At 38.4% G+C, this 12,673-nt stretch overlaps 1 protein-coding gene across 7 annotated transcripts in view; it reads left to right on the forward strand.

Moving 5' to 3' along the window:
* Window positions 1-12,673, forward strand: part of KIF21A (kinesin family member 21A) — a 77,150-nt gene that overhangs the window by 29,455 nt on the left and 35,022 nt on the right. For 6 of the 7 annotated variants that reach the window (XM_075274140.1, XM_075274144.1, XM_075274145.1 and 3 more), the window contains exons 10-17: window positions 392-430; window positions 3,647-3,725; window positions 4,066-4,183; window positions 5,074-5,262; window positions 6,886-7,085; window positions 8,892-8,999; window positions 9,897-9,965; window positions 10,058-10,260. In XM_075274140.1, coding sequence (XP_075130241.1) covers window positions 392-430; window positions 3,647-3,725; window positions 4,066-4,183; window positions 5,074-5,262; window positions 6,886-7,085; window positions 8,892-8,999; window positions 9,897-9,965; window positions 10,058-10,260 — 1,005 coding nt within the window. The remainder of the gene's footprint in view (window positions 1-391; window positions 431-3,646; window positions 3,726-4,065; window positions 4,184-5,073; window positions 5,263-6,885; window positions 7,086-8,891; window positions 9,000-9,896; window positions 9,966-10,057; window positions 10,261-12,673) is intronic. The other variant, XM_075274143.1, reaches the window with a different exon arrangement.

The following is a 12,673-nucleotide window of genomic DNA, read 5'->3' on the forward strand; positions in this document are numbered from 1 at the left end:
CTCTCTTCAGGGGCGTAGCTATAGGGGGTGCAGCAATAGTAGTCACTCTGGGCCCTGGACCCAAAGGTCCCTCTGTCATGTAAAATATTGCACCATTCTAAGTCATAAGGTAGGTAGGGCCCCATTAGAGAGTTTTCATTAGGGCCATGATCTTCTAGTTATCGCTTTGCCTTTCTTGTATGTGTATTTGTATGTGTATTTGCAGAGATCGTAGACCTCTTTGTAAGGATATTGAACATTACAGTGAATATTTAAACATTGATAACAAAATTGTGCAGTCTATTTATTAATGGCAGCAAGTTCATGCACCACCCTTACTTATAACTTTCATTGTTTGTCTGGTCTGTCCTTCATTGGTTTGGCTGCCTATACTGTACTTCTGCTTTTGAAGGCTACAACAGCTTCAGGAAAGCAATCAAGAAGAAAGAAGGTTGGAACACTCACCTTTATCTCTGTTTCTTTCATTTCTTTATTTTACAAATTATACAATGAGAAAACCTAACTAGTCCAGTTCTTAACCCAATGAAATGGCGTAATGTTTCAGATAAATCTTATGGAACAAAGTGTTTTGATATTTTTAGAGCAACCCCAGACTTTCAGTGTAAGTCAGTAACCAAACATTTATGTTATCAGAGAGCAATGTAAAAGTGAGCCTTGAAAAAATATGTTTGGCATAATACTTCATCCTTCAAAACTGCAATATGCAAAAATTGCACTTTAACTGGTGATAGGTCTACAGGCTTTCTATTGCAAGTTGTGCAGAACATATACAGTACACTGATCAGCCATAACATTAAGGTGAGATGAATAGCAGTAATTGTCTCGTGATAATGGCATCTGAGACTGGCATATGTTAGGCATTCCTTAATGGGGTATTCCCTTGAACATAATCATATCTATATTTGTAGATAATTAAAAGTTAAGCATTTTTGAAAATATAAGTAGTTTAAAAATTCTGCAGTCTATTGTCTTGATCGGTTGCCAATGGATACGACCACAAATGCAGAAATTTTATATGGTCTGGGACTTGGCAAAAACCCTGCCATGATTTTCTTATTGTAGCTTGGTTATCAGGCAAGGACACAACATTATATGAGAAGATATACTTGCCACAATAAGGAAATCATGGCTGATTTTCTGACCTTAGAAAAAGCTTGCATTCATGGTCTTATCCAACTGATCAAGACCACAAAAACCACCTTTACACCAGGTGCATTACTTGGGAAAGGAATGAGAGCAGGATACATTCTGTGAAGAAGCCAAGCTGATGGAGACAGAGTGATGCATTGGACAGTGTTCTGCCAGGAAACCTGGCATTCTTATAGATGTTACTTTGATGTATGGTCACCTATATAAACATTGCTGCAGATACAATGCCCCTCTTCTTGACGTTGGCATTTCCAGTGTTTCCTAGTTCCAGTGGTCTCTATCAGCAAAATAAGTGCCCTGCCACACTACAAAAAATATTTAGGATTCGTTTCAGGAATACAACAAGATGCTCAAAATTTTGACTCAAAGGGGTTTTCACATCTCAGTGTCATAGCACTCTGTCTGCAGTGTCTTCTTTTCACTTCCTCCCCCTCCTCCCTCTTGCTGAACGGGACAAAGAACAATTATACAGGTCAGATAATATGCAGATTCTTGTACAGAATAGTCTGTGTTATCTGTGTGTTTACAGACCTGGCTTTATCAGCAAACTGCAATTAGCTGAACTGATTGTCCTGTCTGCAAGATCAGTGAGTAAGTGACATCACTTATCCTATAGATCCGTGGTTATAGCAACGCTGTGTAAAAAATGGGAGGAATAAGGTCACATAGCAGGAGAACAAAGCAGAATTTCTAAAGCAATATATTTAGGAAAAGTCTTCAGTTTACTAAGGCTACCAGTATAGGTGGGATCCTTGAGATGGGACAACCCCCTTTACCTCCAAATTCCCCAGAGCTCTCTCCAATCTAGAATCTTTGTGATATGCTAGAAAAAATAAACTTGTTGGTGGCCTCGACACCCAGGACTTAACTCAGAACTGTTGCTAATGTCTCCAATTGCCATGTGACACATTCAATGTCTTATGAAATCCATGACTTTATCTGTCAGAGCTGCTTTGATGGCTTGAGGAAACCTACTCAGTATTAAGCATTAAGTTTTAATGTTATGACTAATCGGTGTAAATTCTAGATATAAGATATACAATGTTCTTACTGTAACAAACACTTTGAATCCATAAAAGAAGATGCTGGGGTTTCTTTGCCTAGTGGGATATATTGTGTGCTTTGAGTAGGTTATGCTGAATCCCTTCACAAAACCACTCTTGCATATAATATAGCCCAAGTGTTTATAATAATGAGAGTTATTCTTAAGTGCAATGCATAAGGTGCTGATATTATAGGGAAATGCTGTATGTGCATTTTAGAAAATAAAATATTCCACGTGGCTGTGAGGTCCACAATATGTTCAATGGTAGGTTATAGATAACCTCCATAAAGAGCCTTGGTCCTCACTGACTAAAGCCTCCTTAAGAAACCATATGTGACTGGTACTGAAGCCGATGATTTTGTTGTTTACCTATCTTCATAATAAATTCTGCAGCAAAATCTTCATTCATGAAGTTACTTTATCTGCTTTTGCTTTTATTATGCAAAAAATATCAGCCTTTGATGCATGTGGCCCATGTATTCCACATCTGTGCAAAGCAGTTCTGCTGTTTGCAATCCACACATCCTTGTTAATATAACAATTCTTTTTGTTTTGCTTCTTTCTAGGACAATGACACAATTCCATTTTGCTTCCTTACACTCTTGCCTTAGTCTCAAAATCTGTTTTTTTTTTTTTGGTTTTTTTTATGATGATTGTGTCATGTGACAACGAAACATGATAAAAATGGTGCATCAAAAACCGTCACGTTTCATGTCATAGTGGCGCATCTCAAAGCATTTCTCCATTTAACCCTATACAATTTAACTGATTTTGCTTAACTGAATATAAAGCTTGTATATCCCTATTTGGATGTATAATATGTATGACATTTTTGCTGTAGTGCAGATAATGACATTTACTAAAATAAGTGTAGGGCCAATAAATATTAAAAAGGTGGGCTAGCATCTTATTAAGCTGGACCTCTGCTGTGATAGCTAATAAGTTGCATATTTGTCTAAAATAACTTTTAGGATTTCTTAGATATCTAGCATTTTATCCTGACTTTCAGGTTTCTAATATAACCTTAAATTGCCACATATTCTATATACAATTAAAGTTTCAAAATTATTAGGCTATATTTTTTTGTGCATATGATAAACTAAAACAGTCCATTGGGCTTCAAGTTAAAGGATCCCCTAATAATTTATTGATAAGAAAATAGTTTTAAAGTCCTAAGTATAAGTATCCATATCAGTAGGTATCCATTCTTTCTACTCATTTATACATGTATACAGTATATCTGCAATACATCAAGAACTATAAAGAAAACTTAAAAATCATGTGGAGACCATCCAAATAGCAGTCACATTTCATGTACTAAGACGATGATACCTTTACCATTTCAATTGTTATTGCATTAGTACAATGCACAGATACATAAATGCAACTTTAATATATCTGCAACAAAGCACAATACTGAATCTATCCTAAATAATTCCGTTCTTCCTATAGTGTTGTAAAAGATGAAAATACAGATGAGAAGTCTGAAGAGAGAGGCCTTCCAGAAAAAGAATCAAACGAACTAGATACTGTGAGTATGGGCAATATTGCATGCACAGATAATCTATGTATACTAGGTGTTCATGTGGCTGTGTATATAAGACTCAAGGAATGTATGGTTTTTAATAGAAACATTTTCTTCTGAGAAGTGTTCTCTTTTATACAATGTATACAACATACAAGGTTACTTCAAGATGGATAAAATGAACATGCATAGAAGATTGCATTGGTACATTCATAATATCCAAGATGTTTCTAAATATGATTTATAAAGAAGTATAAGATGTTTTGTCAGGATTTGTGACAGCACATATCATTATAATTGTCCACAAGCTTAAAATGTAAGTGCTTTGCAAATGATTTTTTTGTAGGAAGAAGGACATGATGGAAGCGATCATGAAGAGGATGAAGAAGATGAGGATGAAGATGATGAAGATGCAGATAGAGCAGAAAGCTCAAGTGAATCTGATTCGGAGCTAGAGGAGAAGGGTATATATTTTATTTAAATGAAAGAAACATAACGCATTATAAAAGTTACATGTTCTGTGGACCAATTCTGGAACTTTTCTGTAGTAGCATGCTTTATTATGAGCACATGTCTACCCGTAGTATGGTATGTTGTTCCATAGCAGCAGGTTCATGACTGATGTAGTTCATATATTGTGTGCAATTGTGTATTTCTGGTATATTTTACATAATATTGTTTAATATTATTGTTTGCTAGCTGTTGACTGCAGTGGTGTTCAACCTATAGCCTGCAATGCACAACGCATATGTTATATGTGGCTCATAACCCTTTAGGTACAAAAATGTGTGTGTATATAGCTGATGATATATGTAGTTTTCATGTTGTGAGAGAAGTGGCATGCAGCTCAGGAGCAAGGACAGGAATGTACTAGTAGTGCACTGTGTAGCCAGCTGTCGCTACCCCATATATCACACAATTGAACATGTGAGTAAAAATGTAGGTATCCGTATTATGCTTGTTGCTAGTTCCATTGTGGTTTGTGTGAGTTGTAAATGCTAGATTATCACAACTCCTTACAAAGTACAATCACATCCATGTGTTTTCTCTTCTCTGGACTGCTGACTGGAATGAAGGCGTCTCCCATTCTCCCAGTAGGCTGGACCTGTAGAAGTAAAAGCTGTAGCTGTCCAGAATTTATGGCATATACTTTTGATATGTCATAAATATCTAAAATGATGGTATCCCTTTTCATTTTTTATTGCGGCCCTTCAGAGTGGCTTAGAATGATAAAGTGGTCTTTGGGCCTGGATTATAGTATTCATATGAAGTAAATATGTCTTGCAGACATTTTCACCTGCATTTATTCAGTTACTTTACTGACATAATTCTACTTTTCTGTTCTGATCTATAGAAAACTACCAAGCTGATCTGGCAAACATTACCTGCGAGATCGCCATTAAGCAGAAACTTATTGATGAACTGGAGAACAGCCAGAGAAGACTGCATACCCTGAAACAGCAGTATGAGGAAAAGCTCATGACCCTGCAACATAAAATCCGGGACACACAGCTTGAGAGAGATCGTGTACTTCAGAACATGGGTAATAAAATTATGTTTTTTTTATCCCCTGAAATAACAAGTAAATATAAAAGTAGCCATAATGCCATGATCTTTATTTTTCATCTGTATTGCATTTTATAATACGTTTGTGTGAAATAAATAAATCTGGCTCTTAGGTCATTTAAAGGTGTTCTTCCAAACTATATATTGATGTCCTTCTTCATACTCTGCACAGATATCAACTCCTACAAGTACAGAATAAAGTTGGCCCAAAGGGAGAAAGACAAACATAAGCCCCTAAATATTCCATAGCATCCAATCAAAAAACAATACAACTTGTAATCCAATTCCCACAATATAATACACATTAAAATGGTTAAAAAATAGCATGACTGAGGAAGGAGGTCATGGCAAGCTTAAAGAGGACCTTTCATGAGATCGGACACATGCAGTTCTATATACTGCTGGAAAGCTGACAGTGTGCTGAATTCAGCGCACTGTCTGCTTTCCCGATCTGTGCCCGGTGTAAAGTGCTATCGGTCCCGGTACCGTAGCGCTTTAGTGTCAGAAAGGCGTTTCTGACAGTTAGCCAGGAACGTCCCTCTGCCTCGCGGCGCCTATTGCACTGTACTGTGGAGCGGGGAGGAACGCCCCCTCCCTCTGCTCACACAGCTCGTCCATAGACGAGTATTATCAGGAGCGGGAGGAGGGCGTTCCTCCCCGCTCCACAGTACAGCGCGATAGGCGCCGCGAGGCAGAAGGACGTTCCTGGCTAAGTGTCAGAAACGCCCTTCTGACTGTAAAGCGCTATGGTACCGGGACCGATAGCGCTTTACACTGGGCACAGATAGGGAAAGCCAATAGTGCGTTGAATTCAGCGCACTGTCAGCTTTCCAGCAGTATATGGAACTGCATGTGCCCGATCTCATGAAAGGTCCTCTTTAAATAGTAATCACTGCAATAATATAGTGCAAAGTAATTCATAAATAGAATTGGTCCATTATGGGCTATAGTTTAACAAGTAAACCGAAAAATGTAGAGCAAATTTAAGTGAAAGGGCTAATGTGCGTAAAAAGACAAATTTATTATCATACTACATTAAAGTGAGGAATATAGCAGTAAATCTACAACCTTCACTCCTAAGCACAATGTGTGAAAGAGAAACTCCTGCAAAAATGTAATAGGCCCCAATCTGGTGGGCCACCAATAACCAACCATACCCCATATGATATAACCTCAAACTATGAAGGTAACTTACTTTTGAGATACTGAACCCCACCAATTTTGTATTGGTCATCAATATGTAATCTCGGACACCCCCTTAAGTCAGAGCCTATGGTTGTTGCTAATAAGCTCCATGCCAGATATTACATACATTTAGGTATAATGCATAGATGCCAGTTACAAAAGTAAAAGAAAAAAAAAAGTAAATTATGTCCAGGATGAAGGAAGCTATTGCAATACACTGTGAGTAATACAGTAAGAAAAGCACTATATGTATCCATATCCACTTGTAGAAAAAAAAACAATTGCACACACCAGACTCTACATGAAATTCTCTGCCATGAACATTTTCTTTGTCTTTCTTCTTTCATGAGTCATTGCATCCCTTCAGGATGCCTTCATCTTGCTTATCCCTCATTAATAGAAAAGTCTCTTTTAGGCTCAATGGAAACATGTACAGAAGAGAAAACCAAAAAGATAAAGACAGAGTATGAAAAGAAGTTACAGACTATGAATAAGGAGCTCCAAAAACTGCAAGCGGCACAAAAGGAACATGCCCGTTTGTTGAAAAACCAGTCACAGTATGAAAAACAAATGAAGAAATTGCAGCAAGAAGTCGTTGAAATGAAGAAAATAAAGGTGCATTGAACACACAATTACAGTTATTATTATTGTATTATTATTCAGTATTGTAGGAAAGATCTTTCTGCCATTGAATTTAAAGGGAACTTTGCACAGTGTTTTTCATGTGACATCTGCATCTTACAGACCAGGAGCTGCAGTAAGCCTCCTCTAATTCATTAAAACGTAGTGATTGAACAACTAATAATGTAAATATGCAACAAATTATGTGTGTAATGAATTATATAATGTTAATAATTGTTAAAGATAATTAATTTATTTTGAAGCCAGCATCAGATTTGGTAACGTTATTCTCACTCCAGCCAAAATTGTCCCACAGCCTTTCTAGGTTTCATATAATCCCTAGAGTATGTATAAAATAAATATCCATCATCCTATTAGGTATCCCTGCATAAGGAAATGCACAAACTTCAAAAATAACTATCCCATTTGCTGAACAGTGTAGCTGCAAATAACAAAAAAGCAATACAGCCATTTTGATTTTATGTTATTAAAACATAACATTAAACTATGTAAGTTTGGTATATCAACCTGGAGAACATAGGTAACATGTTCTTTTTGCCACATTTGATCAGATTTCACTCCATTTTGATTTTTTTTTTCCAACTTCAATGTACAGAATATTAAGTGGTGCCATTAGGAAACAGAATATTTTCATGCAAAAAATAAGTCCTTATATGGTTTGTAAATTAAAAAAATTAAAAGCTTAATTTTTAACTTTTGAAAAGCCAGGAGTGATAAATGAAAATGCAAACATAAAAATGTAAACAGGAAGTGGTTAATTAATAAGGGGTAAATCTTTTAAGATCCCTTTCTAATACCCATGCCAACACTAATGATTCAAAACTAAACCGTAGGTGGATGCTCTTGAGGATATTTATTAATAACTTAGGTTTACATCTGCACTTGGGCTCCCATTCTTCGGGTTCACTTGAGGTCCCGAAAAAACGAAAACCCAATCTGCTTAAAAAGCGGTTACCTGTATTAACCCACGGACCCCATTCATTATAATGGGGTCCGCCAGATTTCTGCCTGAAAAATGTGAAAAGTCCTGTTTGCAGTACTTTTCTCTTTGCATTTTTAAAGCACAAATTAAGAATGGAATCCCCAAGCGCTCAATGAGCACAGATGTGTACCTAGCCTAACTCTTCAAAGTAAGAAAATTCTCAAATTAAAGGTAATTTTTCCTTTGAAAATATTGTAGACAATGAGACTTGGTAGGTAGGTCAGCACTTTAATAGCAGTCCTTTCATAGGCAACATGTCAAAATACAGAAAGTGTATTGGAAAATTGTGTAATTTTTTTAAATGTACAAACAATGACATTTGTCTCTAAATGCTGGTCTGAACGTGGCCAACCCCTTTAAGTGCCCTTTACCAGTGATTGGAAACACAGAGTCATTAACAAGTATTCAGAAATACGTCATGTTTTAGACACTGTTTAAATCCTTTTCTAGACAGTTTGATTCCTGGGTGAGGATTCAAGTGCTGGAAAGCGGAGTTTAAAACTCTGTCTACAGGTGTGTTACCACATGTGGTCTCCTCCGGTCAAACTGGTGTATATTAAAGGGTTATTCCAATCTTCACAAGTTATTCCCTTAATTATTTCTGATGCTTCTACTAAAATGAATGGTGGGATTCTCACGAGGGGTATAACTTGCTAAGGTAAGAATAACAAAAATTACATTTTACAGATCTGACATAAGGATTGAATCTTTTCAGCATATTTGTGATATGTAAATGTATTTATGTCATGCACGTGTTTAATGCCAATGGTTTACAACAGTGAAATTATTTGGTTTAGGTGCGGTTAATGAAACAAATGAAGGAGGAGCAAGAAAAGACAAGAATGGTGGAATCTCGCCGAAGCCGTGAAGTTGCACAGCTGAAAAAAGATCAGCGAAAACGAGAGGTTTGTGATTTCTGCAAATTGATATGCAGTTGCTTTAAAGGGATCCTATCATTAAAACACATTTTTTTTTCTCACTAACATGTAGGAATAGCCTTAAGAAAGGCTATTCTTCTCCTACGTCTAGAGGTCTTCTCCGCACTGCTGTTCGGTATATAATCCGGTTTTTGTCGGTATGCAAATTAGTTCTCACAGCAGTGGGGGCGTCCCCAATGCTGCCAGTGAACTCTCCAGCGCTTCTTCAGGAACATCTTCTTCATGCCTCTTCTTCCGGCGCAGGCTTCATACTTCTAGGCCTCGGGCAAAACTGACTGCGCATGCTCGCCGGCCACAAGAAAATGGCCGCTTATACAGTATTATAAGCGGCCATTTTCTTGTGGTCGGCAGGCATGCGCAGTCGGCTGCCCAAGGCCTAGAAGTTTGAAGCTGGAAGAAGACGCGAAGAAGACCCGTTCCTGAAGAAGATGGAGGCGACGCTGGAGAGTCCTCTCGCAGCATTGGGGATGCCCCCAGTGCTGTTTGAGCGCTGGGGACCGCCCCAGTGCTTCGAGAGAACTCATTTGCATACCAACGAAAACCAGATTATATACCGAATGGCGGTGTGGAGAAGACATCTAAAGGTAAGAGAAGAATAGCCTTTCTTAAGGCTATTCCTACGTGGTAGGCAGAAAAAATTGAGTTTTAATGATAGGATCCCTTTAACTAAAATTTTGTTCAAAACATGTAATGCTTACACCACTTATGAAGATAGTACCATAGAGTTACTAAAGCATTATGGTTATTATTGGTGCATACAGTTGTTGAATTAATTTATGAAGATAGTAGCATAGGATTAGAAGAGGAAAAACTGTCAAATCCAATATATAGTGAGAATCATATCAAGCCCATATTATATTTCAGAATCAGTTGAGGATTCTTGAAGCCCAGAAAAGACAGCAAGAAGTTGTTCTGCGGCGAAAAACAGAAGAGGTAAAAACTATAAATTACATATCTGTTTCTTTGCAACTTCATTTAATTTCATGAATTTCTCACTTACTTTGTCACTACATTTTCATGTACAGGTAACTGCACTCCGGAGGCAAGTAAAACCAATGACTGATAGAGTTGCTGGGAGGGTCGTAAGTCGTAAAATAAGCCTCCCAGAACCAGTTTCAGAGCATGTTATTGAAGAGCATGACTCGACCCGAATAACAGGACAACAGAGACCGAAGATCCCTATAGCAAGAGTACAACCTGCAACATCAAGTGCTTTCAATGGCACCAGGTACATCATTGATATCATTAAATTAAATTAAATTGTTGTTGAACTGGGATTTGATCCTTCAGAAAGATCTGTTTCTCAAATTGAAATGGGGAGGAGGGGGGTGTCCAACCAGGAAGTACCGCTTAGCATGTACGGTTATATTCAGACGGTGCACTTGGCACCATGGTATAACCTTTTTGGTCCAGTTTCTTTATTTTTTTTGTAAAATATATTTATTTGGTGTGTTTCACCTGCAAATTCAAAAAAGGTACCAAAAACCACATCAAAACTTCATGTAGTTTATTCCAGCTCAGTTTTGATGTAGTTTGAACTTCACTCAATTGCACAATGTAAAGGCATCCTAATAAAATAACAAAGGAAGTGATAGGGGATATTTTTCATAAGGGAAATTTTTAATGTTTATTTTACTATAATCTGTTTTGCGGTAGTTTGGCCCAAATGTTGTGCGATGTTTGTAAATAATCGGTATGTCTAACAATTCTGCACTGAGAAGTTACTACACTTTCTACACCACCCACTCACTAGAGTGAGAGTGTGACAATTTTGCCCCTTTAAAAAAAAATAAAAAAAATATTGCATTAAAAAAAATCTGGCTTAAATACAGCTAAACAGGCTGGCCGTGTCAACTTTTCCATCCTCTTTTACAAAGTGGAAAAAGTTGAGCAGAAGTGAAGGCACTGGGCTGCTAGATAACTGATGGTTATCTGTTTCTGCCCTGTATTGTGTTCTGGAAGCAGTTCCAAACAGATGATGGGTCTAGGGGTGGGTGTCTGCCCCCTAACAACAATATATTTATGGCCTATCCTGAGGATAGACCATAAGGAAAAATAAGCTTGGACAACCCTTTAACTATGTACTAAGCAAAACTGTCTTTGTTGCTCATTCAACCAATCGCAGCACAGCTTTAATTTTGTATCATGCTGTCTTAGTTGCCCATAAGAAAGCAGCCACAGTGCAGCTGTTTTATTAAGTATGTCCCTTTATCCGGTTTTGTTGCAGGCATCTCTACAGCAATGTATTCACTAGTAAAGTTCCAACTTTTGTACGTTGGCAATCTTTATTACCCTTAAATTTAAATGTATTGACATTTGTTTGAGAACACTCTGCAGCCTGTTATAGCTGGTATGAAGAACATTCAGCTTATGAATCAGTGCTATTTACTTGCAAACAATCTGGACAGTGAAAACTGCTCATCCTCAATGTTAAATCAGCCAGGAGAAGTGAAAAAAAAATTCATACTCGGTCCTTGATACATCGGTGTCCTCACTGCGCGTCCCAGGCTCTTCTGCTCTGGCAGCCTTTCCCTGGTCTCTTCCAGAGTTCCGCTGAAGCCACTGATTGGCCTCAGCAGGAGAACCCGTGATGTCGCAGGTAGTGACACCGCAAACAATTTGCTGATTGCCTCAGCATAACTCCAAAAGAGACCCTTTCAACAGAAGGACCGAAAAGGTCTGGGAGGACACCGGAGCTTCGAGGACAGGCGAGTATGTTTTTTTTTTTTTTTTTTTTTCCAATGCCCCTGGCTGATTTAAAAGGTGAAGGGGTTGTCCATTTTTGCTTGGACAACCCCCTTAACCAGAAGTGTGAGCCAATGTGGGATATCCATTAGAACTTTCATTAAAAGTCTCTCATCAGTCTGAAAAAGTGGCTACACTTAAAAGGGTATTTCCATGAACATAACCACTTTTAAAGGGATCCTATCATTCAATAACTTTTTTTTCTAACACGTCAGAATAGCCTTAAAAAAGGCTATTCGTCTCCTACCTTTCGTTGTCTTCTCTGTGCCGCCGTTCGCCTAAAATCCCAGTTCTTGTCGGTATGTAAATGAGTTCTTTTGCAGCACTGGGGGTGGGTCCCAGCACTCAAACTGCACTGGGCGCGGCCCCAATGCTGCCAGAGAACTCTCCAGCGCTGCCTCAATCTTCTTCTGCAGCGAGGTCTTCACGATGTCTTCTTCCGGTGGCAGCTTGTAACTTCTAGGCCTAAGGCAAGCCGACTGCGCATGCTCGCAGCCACAAGAAAAATGGCCGCATAGTATTGTTAGCGGCCATTTTCTCGTGGCCGGTGGGCATGCGCAGACGGCTTGCCCCAGGCCTAGAAGTTACAAGCCGCCACCAGAAGAAGACATGGTGAAGACCTCGCTGCAGAATATGGAGGCGGCGCTGGAGAGTTCTCTGGCAGTATTGGGCCGCCCTCAGTGCAGTTTGAGCGCTGGGGCCCGCCCCCAGTGCTGCGAAAGAACTCATATACATACTGTTAAATATCTTGTATTTGCCGGTGAGACTTGTGTCCACTGTTAAATATCCTTGAAATTATGGGATAGACTTGTGTCACGTGTTGTAGGCCTTATCCACGATAGGAAGAAGTCAGCTTGTTATAAATCAATGTAAGGGTTTATTAATATCTTGAAGGA

The sequence above is a fragment of the Leptodactylus fuscus genome, chromosome 5, assembly GCF_031893055.1.
Source record: "Leptodactylus fuscus isolate aLepFus1 chromosome 5, aLepFus1.hap2, whole genome shotgun sequence".
NCBI classification, from domain to species: domain Eukaryota; kingdom Metazoa; phylum Chordata; class Amphibia; order Anura; family Leptodactylidae; genus Leptodactylus; species Leptodactylus fuscus.